This window comes from Trachurus japonicus, chromosome 24, assembly GCF_045865225.1.
Source record: "Trachurus japonicus isolate A0001 chromosome 24, Traja_1.0".
Classification (NCBI taxonomy): Eukaryota; Metazoa; Chordata; class Actinopteri; order Carangiformes; family Carangidae; genus Trachurus; species Trachurus japonicus.
The window spans coordinates 4616383-4635897 of record NC_140930.1 but is presented as its reverse complement, the minus strand read 5'-3'; the positions used below and the strand labels follow the sequence as shown (position 1 = coordinate 4635897).

Sequence of the window (19515 nt, the reverse complement as noted above, 5' to 3'; positions counted from 1 at the left end):
TGTTTTATTCATCTCCTCTGAATCTTTGCCAACAATAAAACTGATTCCACTGTGCAAATTATTGTCTGTCTTTTCTTTAAACTGCTGTTTTGTTTAGTTTTAGTTTTTATTTCTAATGGACTCCACATTACTGTGACTGGTTTTCTGACTCAGAGCAACCCGTCCCATCGGTAGTAGGGCGTTTAAGTTTCACTGAGACAAAGCAGCGCTGCGCTAATGAAATGAAAATCACAATGACAACTGCTAATAAACATCTCCGCAACCACCTCGGAAGAAAACGCCACTTTCTTCCCCATTAGTCAGGACAAACAGAGATGGAGGGAGAGGGAAACCGCCTGCAGCCGCACTGAGCCAGATGGGAGGACTTCATCCTCGTCAACTCGGGGCTCACTTTCATCTCAATTTCCCAGCTGCCAGGCGCCGTCATGACGGTAGCGTGCGCGAGGCGGGGACTTTAACGAGCCACTGTGAAGGCAATTTTTTACCCTTTATGGAGCCGGGGAGCTTTGAGTGAAGGTTAGAGCCGCTGATGGAGGATCTCGCTCCTCGCTGTGACCACGACGCCCTCAATGTCATCTGAAGGGTTTTTACAGGATCAAAGCTGAGAGAGGGGGTGTGTGTGTGTGTGTGTGCTGTTAAATAACACCGTGGGGTCTCACTCTGACATAATAACAAGCTGCTGCTTCTTCACAAATAAAATCTACACCATCGGTTATTAAAACTGTTCCTTATACCGTTCCTACGCCTGAGAAGACGATGACAGATTTACCCACCTACACACTTCATTCACCCTAAATCCACCTGCTCCCAGTCGCTCTACTGTATGTAAAAACAACACAACATCAGAGCTGAAGCAACATGACTGATCAACAAACAATATTTTGATTCTTGTCGCTTGATTCTTGTCACGACGCCCTGCTTTTTTTAAAATCATATAATTGTTAGGGCTCCATCGGATTTCTCAGTCCTGCAGTTCACTTGGAGAAGATGTTTGTGTAAACTTGTGAGTACGCGCAGGGTACAATTAGTTATGTGTATACTTATACCCGCTTTTTACTAATTTATTATCTATATTATTATTTATTGTATACCGTATGTATTTAAGTTGTTTTCTATATTTCTCTATTATTGACTTATGTGGCTGAGTGTTTTGTTGTTTTGTCTTAATCATTGGGGGGGGGGGGGTTGGTGGCAGGAGCATTATGTCCCAGTGGTTTTATGTATGTGTTAATATGTTTGGAAATAAATTAAGATAGTCTTTCTGAGTCATATCAGCATCAGTGTATGTGTTGGCCAATAGGAACCCATGAGAAGACTTCAAACTGTTAACTGTTGTAATTTAGAAATTATGTCATTGGCTTTTTCTAGTCGTTTTTATTTATTCTAATGACGTTTTTCCAAGAGCACTGAGGACATTTTCTAATAATAATAATGTTATTCATTGCTTCACAGTAAAATGTTGAGCCTTCAACACATGACTGACACAGGTGTTTGACCTACTTTATAAATGAGATATCACTGCAAAAAATGTGGGAATACTGTAAGATAAGATAAGATAAGATAAGATAAGATAAGATAAGATAAGATAAGATAAGATAACTTAATTTAAAAGACCTTTATTGTCCATTTACATAAATTTGAAGAGAATTTGATTGATGAAAATAATGATAGCAGTCAAGGCATGTAAAAGTCTCAGGGATCCTGTAGTGTTTGTGTGTGTGTAAGAAAAGATAAGATCAGATATCCGTTGGCAGATTAATCAGTAATTACAATTATAGTGTGATTTAAATTTTGATTTATTGTGATTTATTTTATTTATTTCAACATTTTTACCTTTCCCTGAGTAAATCTTGTCTGACTGAACCCTCTTTCAATTTTAATTGTCACATTACAATGACACGTTTCCTGTTTTGTTGCCTAAACCGGAATTTAACCTTGTCTCTTTTTATGTCACAATTATCAGTGCACACCAATCGACCCACAGCAGTGGATGAACCCACAGATACAGCAGCACAATGAACGTCTCTACCTTTGTCTGCACCTCAGCAAATAAAACAAAAAAACACACAAAAGAAAATAGAGCAAAGAATGAATCTGATTGTTTTTCACTATGTCCTGTCATTTCAAAGAGAAAACAATAAAGAAAACTATTTTCCGTTGCTGCAGCAGCAGCGTTTTTTATTCTCCACTTTGCAGCTGTTTCAGCTCCATCAGGACGACTTTTTGCTTGTTTCACTCTAATCAAACTCCACTTGGTTTTCAGGCGACTAATGATCAACTTTTACATTTGCCTACGAGCTCTGAGCTGCTGCTTCTGCTGAGTCGACACTTATTGTCACAGAAACACCGATAATCCCGTCTACAACAAAGAATCATGAAACTTTAATGACGCTCGGGGGAAATTAGTTTGTACTGAAACTTGTGGCTCTCCCAGCGTTAGCCTCAGGATGTCCACACATACAGTAATTGTGACCAATATGTTTTCTAATCCTTGATCAAACTGAGTGAGTATGTGCTGTGCATTAAATTACTGTGATTCAGCTTCTGTTTATGTGAATATTACATTTGGGTTCCTGCACCTGCTGCATGGTCAGGAGGATTTAATGTGATTTTTACCTGCAGCTGAATGCTTTTTTTTTCCAAGCGTCACCATTTTATAGTTGATATTTCCAACCTGCTCGGCCGGAGAAGTGACAGTTAAGTGGAAAAGTCGGATCTTTGTGTTCACTCTCATCACAGAGAGGGAGTCAAACGTTGAACTGCCAACTCTCAGAACGACAGGAAATGACTGTAATTTCTGGAATGAAAGGACACGGTCTGATGTTTGAGTTACTTAAAAAGAGACGATTAGATAGAGGAAATATTTTTACACTGACATATGAACTCTTTTTGTACGGCACGTTTTCTCCTCCACCTCAAAACCTGATGTTGTATCCAAGCAAGGTCAAGTTGAGCAGTAATAAATATGGACTTGATCGTTAGCTTTGACACTGATTACTGTAAGTTGGAAATAAGAGTCAGCCCATAAAGGTTAATGATTAAAATTCAGAGCCCCCCTGAGTCAAATTTTATTTCATCAGTTGAATCAGTAAAACAAGTTTCACGTCAAAGTAAATAACTGTAAATTTAACTACAGTGTAAATTAAAAAAAGAACAAAAAATACTACTCTGACATCCCAGTTTGATCCACTATTGTAGTTTAGTTTAGTTTGGTTTGGTTGGGTTGAGTTGGGTTAGTTTAGTTTAGTTTAATTAAGGTTGGTTTAGTTTAGTTTAGTTTAATTCAGGTTAGTTTAGTTCAGTTTCGAGCTGCAGCTCTGCAGGTGAACTCAACTGTTCTGCAACTCGGTGAACAGCATTAATAATACAAGCCTCACTATCCCAGAACATTTGCAGGAACTAAAAAATCTTCTTATATATTAGTATTAGTAATGATGTTCAGTATTTGGAAAAACCAAGCACAAAACAGCTCTATTGTTGCTATTTCAATTAAACCCACAGTTCCTGATGTGTTTATTTTAATCATTTTTTGTTTTGTTTTGTTGTTTTTTTTTATTTAAAATGACACGCTAACATTTCAATTCCTACGAATTCAATGTCACGTTACGTTACAATGTATCTCTGTGCATTTTCCTTTATTTTCATCATCTTTTTTGGAAAGTAACGGTATTTAGGAATCTTTACGATTAATTAATTGTGGCGTTTGATACCACGATTAATTGTGAAAACAAGTAATCGTGACTCACCGGTCCCGGCTGGTCTCCGTGGTGCAGCAGCATCCCGGTCAGCTCCTTCAGCGTCTCCTCCACTCGTCTCCTGAACGGCGCCGACGGCAGCCGCTGGGAGCAGAACGCGTCCATGGCCCTGGCCGCCGTCTGGCAGGCCTGCAGCACCAGGTCTCTAGGACCCAGCAGAGGAGGAGGGGGACGGGCCGGGTGGGGGTCGTCCCTGCAGGCCGCCACCACCGAGTCCAGCAGCTGGCACACCGAGTCTGTCAGCACCGAGCCCACGTCGCCGTCGCAGCCGGACCACAGAGCGTCCAGGCTGCTGCTGCTGCTGCTCAGCCGGTGGAGGCCACACAGAGACTGGAGGAACTGGACATGGGGGGTCAGGGCCGTCTCCTGAGGACCAGGGGGGGGGCGTGAGGGGGGCGGAGGTGGAGGTGGAGGGGCGGGGGCAGAGGTGGTCCTCTGGGGCACTAGGCCCAGGAGATCAGGAGTCTCAGAGTCGGAGACCGGATCAAACAGGTCCTCAGAAGTCCCGTCCAGTCCTGGAGGGATTCACACAAACACAGAGGAGACAGTTAAAGCCCCAGTATGTAACTTATTTAGCTTTTTATTAGCAAAAATCAAATATTGCTTTCATAAGTACGTATTTCACTGAAGGTGAATCACAGCCGCATACAAATGAAAGCTTTCTGGTTCCTTAGAATGAGTTGTTACAAGTCGTTACAAATACATAAGTGGGCGACGCACCGAACCGAGGCGGCCATGTTGCATCGTGACCGTAGGTAACCACGTAAACTGAGCGGAGCTGTGGGCTCGGCCTGTTAAAACTGTCACCACTGTGTAGTGTGAGGAAGGACGGAGGCACTGGTGTTGCATTCAGGTGCAGTCAGGCAGACGGCCGTTGGCAAACCAACCGGATGTCATTTTACTCCACGAGAGAAAGACGGTAAAACAATACCACATCACCATGACAACATATTGTCACGCCTGTATTGTGGCGGACCACTTGTTTACATAAACGCTTGTTTATCCTGTTACATGCAGCGTCTGTTGTCTGTCTGACGTCTGCCCGATTTCACGTGAATGCAACATCAAGAATACGTTCAGATATGCAACCGCACCGCTAGATGGGGGGAATCATACACATTATACCTTTGAAAACACACCGGACAGAGCGCATTTATGAGTCATTCTATTTTAATTAAAGTAATCGGGTCGAGTAAGACCAGGTTAGGACCAGTCCTCCAAAAGCCCAATGCTTAATGTGGACACATTGTCATAATTACTGTCTTGTTTGTTTTATCTTTGAAGCTTAAAAATAATGAAACCGGAACTAAAAGTCTGTTAAAAGTCTTTGCTGCTCTTTGTCCCATTTTAAAATACTCCACAGTTTTTTTTAACTGGACAAACTTCTCCTGCTCGTCAAATTTTTTCCATCCTTTTCCTCTTTTACTGCGACTGTGACACTGAGGGTTGAGAATAAGCTCCTTAAACCTGAGAGCCATCAAACTGGTTTCACAGCTCCGTCTATAAATGTCTGCTGCAGGTGTTAGCTGGACTTCATCCACTCACAAACCCGTTTCCTGATCTTTTTTATTTTTCTCTCTCCTGTTTTTCAGAGAAAAAGCTGCAGAAACTGTGGATTTCTGATGATTTTTCAGTGTCTGAGCTTTTCTGTTCTCGGTGGAGCAGCTCCTCTTGTTCCCTCTCCGTCTTTTCCTGAGGCCGCGCTCTCTGGTTTCTGATTCTCTCATCAGAAACATGTTGTCCTCCTGGGTCAAGGAAGGAAGGAAGGAAGGACGAGGGGAAAGAAGGAAGAAAAGAAAGAAGGAAGGAAGGACGAAGGGAAAGAAGGAAGGAAGGAAGGAAGGAAGGAAGGAAGGAAGGAAATAAAGAAAGAAAGAAAGAAAGAAAGAATGAAGGAAGGAAAGAATGAAGGAAGGAAAGAAAGAAGGAAGGACGAAGGGAAAGAAGGAAGGATGAAGGGAAGGAAGGAAGGAAAGAAAGAAGGAAAGAAGGAAGGAAGGAAGGAAGGAAAGAAGGAAGGACGAAGGCCGAAGGAAGGAAGGAAGGAAGGAAGGAAGGAAGGAAGGATGAAGGGAAGGAAGGAAGAAAAGAAAGAAGGAAGGAAGGACAAAGGGAAAGAAGAAAGGAAGGAAGGAAGGAAGGATGAAGGGAAAGAAGGAAGGAAGAAAAGAAAGAAGGAAGGAAGGACGAAGGGAAAGAAGGAGGGAGGGAAGGAAGGAAGGAAGGATGAAGGGAAAGAAGGAAGAAAAGAAAGAAGGAAGGAAGGACGAAGGGAAGGAAGGAAGAAAAGAAAGAAGGAAGGACGAAGGGAAGGAAGGAAGAAAAGAAAGAAGGAAGGAAGGACAAAGGGAAAGAAGGAATGAAGGAAGGACGAAGGGAAAGAAGGAAGGAAGGAACAGATTGGGTCAATTGGGTCAAAAAGGAAGGAAGAAGGACGAAGGGAAAGGAGGAAGGGAGGGAAAAGGGATTGTGGAAAGAAGGACGGGAAAAAGGAAGGAAAGAAAGTTGGAGGGAGGGAACAGATTCATTCAAGGGAGGAAGAAAAAGGAAGGAAGAAGGGAAAGAAGGAAGGGGAAAAGGAAGGAAAGAAAGATGGAGGGAGGGACGGAACAGATCAGGTCAATTGGATCAAAAGAGGAAGGAAGAAGAAATGAGGACAAAGGGAAGGAAGGAAAGAAGGAAAGGTAAAAAAGGATTGTGGAAAGAAGGAAGGGAGAAGGGAACAGAAGGTCAAGAGGTCAAAGGCCACAGTCATGAATGAATGAATGAATGAATGAATGAGCAGTGGGACGGACGGTGGGCGGAGGAATGACGATGCATTGAGAATTAGCGGAGGAGACACAATTAGATATGTCATATAAATGATCAGTCATAACGATAACCGTATAATTATATCATAATCACAGTCAATTATGTCCAATATCATCCCTGTGATCACAAGGGCAAACTGTGAGCAGCCATTTTTAACCTTGAAGGTCCAATCACGACTCAGAGTTTAGACTAAAAAAACAAAAAAAAGAAAGAAAAAAGAGCTTCTTCTCCTCACACAGCAACATAAACATCCAAACATTAGGATCTAAACGACTTATTCTAGGTGTGAAATGATTTAGTCTCACAGCAGCCTGGGTTATTATAGTTCACTAAAACTAAAACTAGCAGTGAAAAAACAATTTAGTAAACTGAAATAAAAATAAAAATGACAAGTTTTCCAAAAACAAGAACCAAATAAATATAAATACTACTATGAACAATGTAAAACTATCCTAAAACTTAAAGGCCCCATGCTGTGCACTTTTCTCTGGGTTTATTTACCTGCTGATATCCCTAACAAGATGTATCATTGGTTTTGAGTACCTGTGATCTGCTTAATATCGTCTATATTGCCCCTTTCTGTTGCCTCTTTCTGGAGTTCTAACAGGCACAGGTCATTTGGCCAATCAGAAGAGAGAATGAGAACCTCTCCTCTGATTGGCTGACTGTTTTAGAGTGGCATGTGGTCGGGCCAATCACAGGCAAGTAACTGAAACCTAAGCTGCATTCATAGAAATTGAAAAATAACAACTGGTCACGGTGGGCGGAGTTACCTTGTGTGTGACATCACAGAAAGGAGGAAGTGCTATCTGCTCGTCTTAAAGGATCATAGGGCAGGATTTGTGAGAAAATACCGGAAAATACCCATGCGTTTTACGTTTTTTAAATAATAATGGGTGAGGAAGCGTTCAAAACCAAAAAGAACGAGCCCACCCGCGTATCTCTCCATTGCCCTGAACGGGGTCTGTGCTGCAAAATGCGCTGCAATTCAGGGGGTGAATTTCGCGCGCTGGCCGGTGGACCTGACGTCAGCGCGTCCACGACTGCCTTCGAATGGATCAATAGAATGGAGACATGAAGAGGGCAACCGTGGCAGAGCGACTGATATAGTAACAGAGTGGCGACGCTCCCTGTTATATCAATCGCTCTGAACCACGGTGGATCCAGATTAGGCCTACTGTTACTGCCAGCAAACGACCCAGCACAACTGAAAGCCCTGTTACCCCCCCCCCCCCCCCCCCCCCCCCCCCGCCCACTCTCATCCCCTCCCCCTCCCTTCACACACGCACACAGCAGCAGCAGGTCACTAACTTACACACCCTCTCCCTCTTCACTACTGTCTTATTATTAGCCGTTAGCCGCAGCTAGCGGTTAAAAGCCGACGTTATAACTTTAACAACGTTATCAGGCAAGTGGACAAACGTCCTCTTTTGCCCGGACACGTCCACTTTTCACGTCCTGGCCGGCGTGTCCGCGACGCGTCCGTTTTTTTTTTTTTATGAAATCATGAATATGTCCGGTGTTTATTGGTTTTCATGGGACCGCGGACCCTGACAGATGCGGCCCGACACCCGGACCCGGCGCGTTAATTCTCGGTACCGGCCTGTAGGAGTAGGAGCCCATACAGATCCATGAGGAGCTCAGAGGAACAGACAAGCAGCCTCCTGCTGCAGCACAGTGAAGGTGTGTGTGTGTGTGTGTGTGTGTGTGTGTGTGTGTGTGTGAGAGCGAGAACCTACAGTAAAATACCCCCCCCCCCTAGATAGGAAAGACTGTAAAGAGTAAAGTAAACAGTGAAAAGTCTGTGCGCGCTCCCGTGCCGGTGGCTTCCCTGGTTGCTGTAGTTACGCGCAGCGGCCGTCGCGTCACTGGCCGTTCTCATTAATCCTGCCCTATGATCCTTTAAAGAGAATGTTCCTACAAATGGGCGGTGTGTGTTTCTCCGTTTATGACCAGTTTGATGCATGGGACAGTATATACGTGGCCCAGAGACCTCCCCAAGCATGAAAAAATAACCAAAATCACATTTTTCATGCCATGGGGCCTTTAAGTAGACAGATAGAAGTAGTCAGATAATATTAGATTAGTTGTAGTTTTCTTAGAGATGTCTAAAGCTCAATATGGGACGACTTGGAGTACGACCCACAGGTAGATACAGGTGAGTCGAACCTGAGGATTGATGCAAACATTATGGGATGGATGCAACTAAGACTAAATAAAAAGTACAACTAAGACTAAGACTAAATAAAAACTAGTCAATTTCTCAACAATAAAAACTAAACTAAAACTGATTCATCACTTGTTGAACTCACTAAAACTAAACTGAAATGAAAAAGCAGACTGAAAAACCAAATAAAAATAAAAACTAATGAAAATTTTAAAACTCTAATAACCTTGATCTCACATCAGACATGTGACACTTTATAATAAAGAGGAAAAACACCAATGTCAAACCAGGAATACTGAAGCACCAATAAGGTTTGTCAAGTCGACACTCGCCTTTTGCATTCACACACACACACGTTTTTACTACATCAGTCAGTACGTTTACATGCAGAGCTTAATCGAGCTATGCTCAAAATTCGATTTTGGCGTCAAGTCGGACTTCTGTCCTTGTCTCAATTTACATGCAACTGAGAAAATCGAATTACTAACGGGGTCCGCCCCCTCATGCGGCGTCACCCGTTGTTTCAGCGCGTTAATACGCCCCCCTGTCCTGTTGACTTTTCTGTCACCTGGTAAAAAACTGAATATAAACAACTTATAAGCTTAATAATAAATTCTCAACTGCAGTTCCCGACCAGACGCGTCAGTCTGGGCTGGATGCGCCCTGAGAATAGGATACGGGCTTCCTTTTTCCTCTCTCTCTCTCTCTCTCTCTCTTTTTTTTTTTTTTAAAATAAAACACTCCTGCTGGTCGCTCTGAGTGAAATGCATTGAATCGGCGCTGATGTTGGGTTTTTTTCTTTACTTTGCCGGGTCCGGGCGGCTTCTCTGCTCCACTTTGTGCCATCTCTACTGTTGTGGAGCATGCGCACATGCATTGTCCAGTTATACTCCGACTAAGGTGTATACATGACGGAGAAAATCGAATTCCAATCGCATTCTCTGGGTGTCTTAATCGGAGTTCTCAACTCCGATTTCAGTCGGACTAAGGCGTTTACATGCACTTCAGTTGTCCAGTTATAGTCGGATTAAGGCAATAATTCGGTTTTTTCAAGTGTCATGTAAACGTACTGAGTGTAGAATAGAAGCCTTTTAAATAGAGACCGTGATCCTCTGCTGTATTTTCAGCCTGTGAAGTTTCACCGGTCGGTTTCTACAAACTCTACAAAATCACAGGTGGTGGAGCTCAGAGCTGAGAGAACAGGTCGGCTTCACTCCTCATGTCCACAGGCTCAACTCCTCAACGCAGCTCTGAGGGGTTTTTTCTCCAGAACAAATGCTGTCATCAAGGCAGCGGTTTCTAGTGCGAATACAAAGCGTGAGTAGTTCAATTCGATTACATTTTCCTCATTTTGACATGTTCAGGTCCTCTGATGAGCTGATTTGATGCTTTTAATCTGTTTATCATGTCTCTCAGTTCAGCAAAACGTATCATTTCATGACGTAAATTTGGATTTTAAAACTCTGATGAGCATTTCTCTCAATTTTCTGACAAAAAAAATAAAAAAATAATTATTTGAGGTGCAGAAATAAAACTTCATCTTGAACTTCCAAACTCCTCTGATGTGTTAAAATAAAACAATCAATGACATTTACATAACGTCAATATAGTTTTAACATAATCAAAGTTGATGCCTTGAAATACATCGATGTGTCCTCGTATTAAAAACCTCAGGGTGGTGAGAAGAAACACAAACTTTCTACTGGGGTAAAACTCAACACACACACACACACACACACTGACCTTGTCAACAACAGGAGGGACGGACACGTCCAGCTCCACAGCTGACAGATCAACACTGTGTGTGTGTGTCTGTGGGTGTGTGTGTGTGTGTGTGTGTGTGTGTTGAATGGCGAGCAGCCTGGTGGACGCTGGGAGCTCCTCTGAGGACGACTCCTGTCAGACCGTAGCTGCCCCTCACACACACACACACACACACACACACACACATCGTCCTCCTCCTCAGCTTGTACGTCTTCATCACCTGTCTGCAGCTTCTCAGACATGAGCTCACCTCCTCTCAACAACTTTACTGTTGAGGATGAAACTATGTAACAACAGGAAATGCTACAGTCCGAGCCGTACGTATTATCAATAAGGCTGGTGACTATGAACATATCAATCCACTGTTTATGAAATCCCATGTTATGCAATTTAATGATTTGGTTTCCTATAAAGTAGTGCTGTTCAAACTTCGCTATTCAAACAGAATTCAAATTATTTTAAAAATTAGAACAAAACTGACGTTCCAGCGTGTTCCTTCCACCACGACACAGATTAACGCTGTGCATAGCGGCGTTTGGCGTGGTAAACATCTATGTATTATCTAACGTTGATTCTGTAGTGTGTTTTTATTGTGTGAAGAGCAGCTGACCAATGTGGAATTTCCTTTGGGATCAATAAAGTCGCATCTATCTATCTATCTATCTATCTATCTATCTATCTATCTATCTATCTATCTATCTATATAGCATCTACTGTACATGTTGATAAAACAAACTACTTTGTTGTTGTGCGACGTAGACCTGCAGCTTCAAATATACGAGTAGAGTTTTTTTAATTGCCTGTTTATTCAGCTGGAGCGGTGGCCTACAGTACAGTACGTGTTCCCACGCACACCTTTTTTGTTTTTGTTGATCGATCTGCGGATCAACTGTGATCCGTTGCACCTCTACTTACATATAATTTCTCCTCTTGAAGTTTTATATTCAGAGTAAAACTCAAGTGTGCTGTAAATGTAACATAAGCGATTTGGTTGTAATGTCCTTTAGTGGACATGGGACGTAATAATAAGTTGGTAAAGGTGTTTATAATGAACTAAAAAAGAAAAATCTGAATATAATATGAATATTTAACATAAGAAACATTAGAAATTTGAATCTGATTTGCGGGAAGATTGACAGCCCGACTATAAAATAATGTAAATAATGTATAGAGCAAAATTAAAGTTACTCCCTGTCGATGTAAAGGTTTTTCTCAACACATGAATCCAAATATGATTTTGAGATGTTTGTAAATTAAAGTAGATGTGTAGCTGTTGTTGAATGACGCTAACACAGATTTACTAATATGTGGTTCATTTTTGGTTTTCAAAAAAATGGTATGTAGGGCAATTTTTGAAGGTTACAAGTGTTAATTATTTTATAAATGTCTTTTTTTCTTCTCTCTGTTATTATAATGATTTCTCTCTTAACTTTGTTGGTTATGGTCTGTTTTTCAGGTTTAGTTTTCGCTTTTTATGTTCGTTTCTTTATTTGTTTTTTCCTAGATTGTAAAAATGCTGAAGGGTATTTTAATTTGCTATGTAGAACAGGCATAAATATAAGTATTATGCTTCTACCTGTGCCTTTCCCATCACTACCTTGTTGACAACGTGACTGAGCAAAAGACTGAAGCTGCAGCTGAATTGTGTAGAAAGACTAAAACAGTTCCTGAGTCTGTTTGTCTGGGACTAATCTTCATCGTATTTTTAGTAAAACCTACTGGAGGAAAGGGGGCCCACCTGCCGTCTCCGTGGCGCTCCTCGTCACCTTGGCGATGAGCATCTCCTGCCGCAGCCTCAGCACCTCCTGTTGCAGCCCCTGGGCCTTTTCCTTCCAGCTTTCATCGCGGCTCCTCAGCCGGCGGGCCAGAGCCTCGGCGCTCGCTCGGCTGCTCGTCCCCGCAGGCCTGTTCTTTATCACGGCCACCGCCAGGGCCAGCTTGACTTTAGTGAAAAACCACTGCGCCTGAACCGCTCCTGCCCCCGCCACCGCCGCCGCCGCCGCTGAAAGGAGGAGGAAGAGGACGGGTTGTTAAGAGATGGAAAAACAAACAGGAAGTGTGATGACAGGTGAAGATTTAAAGAGGATACAGTGAAGTACGACAGCCAATATATAACATTTATCACCTCTAACACTCCTCATCATTAAGTATAATGGATGTAAATTCACAATAGGGCTTAAAATAACAATGACCCTACTGATTAATTGCCTGATTATACAAATACACCAAGTGTTAGTCTTATTTTCAGCATGTTCAAACGTTTGTCCACCACTGGTCCAAATGTCTGTTAATGTGAACAGTTCTGTAGGTAGAAGATGAAATGATCTCCAAAAGACATAAAGTTAAACATGAAACCCTCTTTTTTCAATATTTTAATCAATATCAGCGTATTGTTTTAGTTTTCTACAGTTTCAGAGTGAAAAAGGGAAACAAAGCAGCAGCCTGCAAAAGAATGGGAAACCCAGGAGACTTGAGCTCTTAGATAACTTTGACCAAGGTATCAGACAAGATTTTCACTATTAGCCTATATAATATATATATAAACATATTGTTTATAATGTAAAGGCCAGGGAATGTATAATCTGTAACTGCTTTGGAGATCATTTCATCTTCCACTTGATGAACTGTTCAGTGTTCACATTAACAGACATTTTGACCAGGGGTGCCCAAACTTTTGCATGACACTGTAGGTTTAAAACATACTGAGGATCATTCATGACTCACATTATGACACATCATATTATTCAAAACACAGCTAAAATATTCCTAAATAAACTGATTAATGGAAATATTGATTCATTTGATAATCACTTCAATATTTGAGTCTAGTCTTTAATAAAAGAAAACACTGGTCCATGTTTAAATGTTGGGCTGTATCTACATTTTTTGGGGTTATTTCTGACAATAAATGAACCAAGCATGTAATTAATACAAGAAAATGACTGGCTGAATAATCAATGATTAAAACAATCCTTAGTAGCACCTTCAATATATTCTAATGTGGCTAATTAGCGCTCACATTTAACATGCGTCTATTATCGGACAGCTAATAAAGACAGACTTATTCCCTGATATTGATCCATTCATCTTGAATCATTACTTTCCACAGAACCTCAGCTCAGTCTGTTCTTTGATATATGTGTGTGATGTTGTCTTTTTAATCGTGTGTGTTTTATTATTTTGCAGTTACTCAGCTGTGGTGCATCTCGCTCACCTGGTTCAGTCACTTTACATTTTAGGTAACTCTACCCAGAGCTAATCACCGCCGGTGTTCCCGGTATTTAACGTTTTAATTATTATTTTCCACGTAAATAGTCACGTTACCGGTGAAAGTGGTTATTTACCTGTTGAGCGGCTCTCCTCGCTCTGCATATCCCGGCCTCCGTCCTCCTCAGCTCCGCCTGGTTTAAAGACTCACGGACCGAAGCGACGCGGACGATGCTAACTAGCTTAGCTTAGCTTTAGCCAACACCGGCGAATTCGAATTCTGTGACTGTCACCACGGCAACAGCGGGGCCGTCGCGCGAGACCTGGGACGACCGGAAACAACCGTAATGAAGACTGTTTTTTGTTATTTTTTGTTTTTTAATGAAATGAAATAAAATAAAGTAAAATAAAATGATATAACATAAAATAAAATGAAATAAATTGAAATAAAAACATGTTGTTTTGTTTAAACTAAAAAATAGGCCACATTTCACAGAAAAAATGTGTAAAATTGTGATTTATTGTTGAGTGTACAAAATTTATTTTGTTAAGTATAGTTTTGGGGCTTTTTTTTGGCCTTTATTTGATAGTATATTTGAGAGAGACGGGAAATGGGGAGGCAAATAGAGGGGGAATATGACGCCCCACACTTGACCCCCACAAGAGTTCATAAAACCAAGAAACAAATGTGCCACTTGCTCAGTGATTTTTGTAAATAATCAGTGCACTTCTAGGTGTTGCTGTGGATGCTAACAATTTTTAATAGTATTATTTTATACCCCTCCACTTTTGTAAATGTCTTTTATTTGTCCAGATTGGTGAAAAAAAAAAAAAAAAAGTACCATAGGTGTACAAGCGTTGAATATTAAGACGTCATACAGGCTACATGAATGTAGAGCACTAGCGGAACAAATCAGAGCCGAGCCGGGGGCGAGGCACATGACCGGGCCCTTTAAACTCAAATAATGAAGCTCATCATAACATCATTTTCAGTGGCGGCTGGTGGTCAAATTAGTTGGGTGGGCTAATAAATAAATTATAGAGGGGGGGGGGGGGGGGGGGAGGGGGGGGGGCGCCCATTATATGGTTAACACAGCTAAAAGTTAGGGTTATCACATCTCACAAAAGTAGTCTTAAATAGCAACTAGACTATGACTAGGCCTACACCACTGCATTAAGTAAGGGTCCTAGTCTCAAAACAAACTAAAAAAAAACTTCACCTGGTTATACTCACACATACACACATCAGTCTCCCCTTTCCTTCTCCTCTCACCTCCTCCATCTCTCTCCTCTCTCAATGTACTCACACCGCAAAACGGACGCACACACAGAACGCACGGCACGCACACACACACAGCAACACACACCACACACACGCCATACACACAAACATTACACACAAACACTTACAACACACACACGCACGCACGCACGCACGCACACACTACCCGCCGATATTTGCCTCAATTAACAAAAATAAATAAATAAATAAAAATAGACGATATGCAGCTCATATCGACGGCCTTTCTGGCCTGTTATCGCCATGTCATTTAAGTCTGGTGCGTCCCGGTTAGTTTAGAAACTAGATTCTCCACTTCGTTCATGTTAGCAAAAGACCAGTTTAGAGCAGCAAAGTATGCTGCTACCTGTAGATGCTAGCGCCTAGCGCCGCTGTTTTGGTCTCTCCCTCCCACAACAACACTACTTTTTCCTCCGGTTTCCTGCTCATTGGTCTGAAAACAGCGTGTTGGGCTAAAATGAAATTAGCCCCCAATGACAAGTGTAACCAAGGGGCGGGTCATGATGCCTGTTCAATCACTGACCCTGCGTCAGCCCGCTGCTAGAAAAAAAAAATTGGTCAGAACACGCTCCGGCCCTGGGGCTGGAATGAAATTAGCCCCAACAGATCCGGTCAATGGCGAGGGCGGACATGGCACCTGTCAATCATCCACAGTCGGAAAATGAATGAGAGCAGACTCGTTGAGCTGAGCTGATTAAAAATTAGCCTCATTTAGAGATATCCTGTGTTTTTCTTGAAACTATTTAATATTGTTGCCAGTTCCGATTTTACTAAGACTTAGAACAATCTTTTGTATGTTATTTAGAGAATATAATATAGGCTATATATAATATTTTTTCCTCATCTTTTGTTGTGTAGTAATGCAGGGAGGGCTTAGCCCCACTAGCCCATTGATACCAGCCGTCACTGATCATTTTACAACATACACATGCCCGCAACAGCGAGATTTACAAGCTTCAGCACCACGGAGAGCAACTATGTCATTTTGAAGTTGCTATTTGCAGAAAATCTGCATTGGAAAGCACTTGCGAGAGGACAGGACTATAAAAACAGACATAGGTGATAAAACAGTAAGTAACATAAAACATACTAATATAAGGTAAGTTAAGATAGAAGGACTCTGCCCCCACATATAGGCACTGTAGACATCCCATTAGAAATACAATGTGGAAGACATTCATCCTAACAACAATAAAAGAAGACGACAGAGCTTCTTAGAAGTGCACAGTGGAGGTATCCAACAGACATGAAGTTAAACAAACCAAGAGAACAACAAAAACATTAGGCTACATGGCCCCTAATAATAAAACAACACAAATTCAAAGCAGTTCAGCACCACGGATAGCGACCACATCATTTTGTATTTCTCGATGGGTTGCTGTGTCTGTCTTTCAATCTGAAAATCCAAGTGATATTTTTTAACATGTTCCCTATATGATAGTGTAATTTCTCCTACTACTTCTTACACAGGAGCAATAGCTATAGTCATCAAAGCATGACATTGATAATATATTGGCAATAACTTCCCACCGGCAGGAAATTCAATTCTGCTTCACTCATTTTCAGGTCCACAGTCTCTGTTTCTGACTGAATAACTTGGTCTGTGGCGAAGCTTCAGTCTGGACTCTGCAGCACCTTTCAGGTATATTTTACAGTGTCTGTCTGGAACAACTCAGCCTGCTCCTCCTTCTCCACCTCCTCCTCATCATCATTTGTGGAAGCACTGACTCGATGCAGAGGCCCTGCTGGATCACTGAGCCCCTCACTCACCCCCCACCCCTCCTCTGGAATGAGTTGACTCCAGAGGTTCCTAAAGGGACCTGTGTATTGTCTTGAAATTTCGGACCAAGTCACGGAGTTTACTTTCACTTTCGTCAGCTTACCAACTGTAGCTTTAATGAGCTAGGGCGCTTAGGCTACCATGTAAAACGAGTGTTTCCCGCGGCATCGGATTCTTGAAAAATTGCAGTCATCTTGAAATTTAAAGTGGTTTCTTGTCGGTTGACCGATGGAGTCAACTCATTCCAATTTTCATGCTGGTACCACCACAGCACCTTTATATATACCGTACATGTGCCGTCAAAACGGTGGAATTTATGCAAATGTATGCAAATTTGCTCATGTTAAAGGGACAATGAGGAGTTTCTATTTGGTTATAAAAAAGTCTCACGTTAATGTGGTTGAATCTACGCTACCCACACTTGTTAATGGGCCCATTTTCGATAAATATATCGTTTTGTCTCTATCGTTATTTTGTTATTTTGGAAATGCTGGGCGAGCCGACCAGCGTTTCCTTACTTTCGGTTTCGCGGACGCTCAAGAGACCTCTTTGAACCTCTGACTTTAATTCTTGATGAATGAAAACATGAGTCCGTCTTGCGCCGGTCGAAGAATTCTACGGTGCGCGCGGAGGCTCATAAATGTAGTGTGAAAACACTTCGCTTTTCCAAAACTCCTCGTTGTCCCTTTAACAAAGAATTTCAAAAAACTTGTAATACATTTTTTGTTTGTCTTAATGTAAGTAATCAACTCTCCCCTCATGGGATTCTTCGGGGCTTTTTTTCCCCTCATTCAGGACATGTTGAGGATACAAAATCAGTTGAGTTTGCTTCTGTTGCAATTTGTTCAACGTTGACCCCTTTTTTGGCTTAAAATTACTGGACTAAGTCTCTGTTTCTGTTTCTCTAGACTTCCTCACACCACTGACTGAATAACTTGGTCTGTGGTGAAGCTTCAGCCTGGACAAATATCTCTGCAGCACCTTTCAGGTATATTTTACAGTGTCTGTCTGGAACAACTCAGCCTGCTCCTCCTCCTCCTCATCATCATCATCATTTGTGGAAGCAGTGACTCGATGCCGAGGCCCTGCTGGATCACTGAGCCCCTCACTCACCCCCCCTCTCCTCCACCAGCCGCCCTCAAAAGCTCAGGTGAAGGTCGACAGCAGCAGCAGCAGCAGCTCGACTGGACGACTCTGCCTTCATACGACTGAGTTCTCACCAATACAATCAACACACTCGGCGCCGTGGAGCTTCATAACGTGGACATGATGTGCAGCGAGGGCGTCGTGACAGCGATGAAGTGAAGCCCGATGAATGATTAATGTGTAAAAATCTGACTTTGATTGTGCTTGAAAATGAACAGCCTGTTGTTTTCTGAAGGGAATGAAAGTCCCCCAGCTCCAGCTCAGTCTTTATATAAAAAGTATAATGGATTTTTCAAGTTATAGTGCTGCTCTGCTCCAGCCGCCCTTCACTTTCACTTCAGCTCGGCGTTCATGGTCCTGTGACCTTTTGACCCCATGGTTTGCTTGTCTCTTCTGTTTTCTCGCTTACATGCTATTTTATTTTGAAACTGCCTGTGTTTTGTCTTCCTGTGATTACCTCGTGTGTGTCTCACCTGTGTGTAATTGCTTCACCTGTGTCTTGTTAACTCCCTCTGTGTTTTTCCATCTGCAGCTCCTCAGCTTGTTCCTTCATCTTCCTGTTTGGCAACTTTTTTGGTTCGTATTGAAAACCCTCACCCTGACAACAACATACACACCTGCTCACACGCTGCATTAAAGTGGTCTCAGGAAAAATATGATAAAAAAAATTCAGATTATGCAAGAGAAGAGGAACCCAATCAGAATCAGAATCACAATACTTTATTGATCCCTTGGATGAAATGATGTTACATTACATTGGGATAAGATCAGATAAGATTTTTTTTTTTAAAGGATATAAACATGAAATGTGTAATAATGATATTCGGGAATCGGGACCCAAGAATACTACATTTAAAAGCATGTGTATCTCTGTGGCGGGAGTAAAACTGTGGAATACTGTAGCTTGAAAGAGAATCTCAAACAATGCAATAACATAACACAATTTAGAAATAGATTTAAACATAGTATGATAGAAAGCTATAAACAGGATTGATTAATTGGGTGTTGATTGCAACTGTAACAATGCTGTTAAATTATTTCTTTCTTTTATTTTTTGGCTTCATTTGTTAATTATTGGATACCTGTTTCTTTCTATGACTCTGAAACCATGAAGAGCTCTAATGGATTTATTGAAATAATGAATTACTGTAAAGGGAAGGCATTTATAAGCTAGATAGCTTCAGCTTTCACCTTTTCAATCTATTTATGAACTAGTTGAACTAATGATGGTTATGGAAGGTTGACTGACTGTGATTGATTCAACTGCAAACAATTTGTGTAAAAGATCGAATAAACTACTACTACTACTAAAATTGCTCCATATAAAAAGTAAAAATAAAATACAGACATGATGTAAAAGCATTTTATTATATCATAAATATGAGTATACAACGGTTATTTGCACTTAACAGAAATATAACATAGACTTTAGACTTTTTTAGACTTTATTTATTTGCACATAAAAAAAATAAAACAAAACATTTACTTATCCCTCTTACTAGTAAGAAAGATACGAAAAAGAAATGTGCAGGTGAGGTCTGAAACCCGAAAGGCGGTGAGGTCTGAAACCACATACGTATATATA

At 41.5% G+C, this 19515-nt stretch overlaps 1 protein-coding gene across 1 annotated transcript in view; it reads right to left on the bottom strand.

Annotated features, from left to right (window-relative positions):
• Positions 1-13994, bottom strand: part of mei4 (meiosis-specific, MEI4 homolog (S. cerevisiae)) — a 67863-nt gene extending 53869 nt beyond the window's left edge. Inside the window, exons 1-3 of the mRNA XM_085770990.1 lie at positions 13842-13994; positions 12236-12499; positions 3747-4270 (exon numbers count right to left, since the gene is read on the bottom strand). Of these exons, the coding sequence (XP_085627116.1) occupies positions 3747-4270; positions 12236-12499; positions 13842-13869 (816 nt within the window). The 5' untranslated portion in view covers positions 13870-13994. The remainder of the gene's footprint in view (positions 1-3746; positions 4271-12235; positions 12500-13841) is intronic.
• Positions 13995-19515: the final 5521 nt, after the last annotated feature.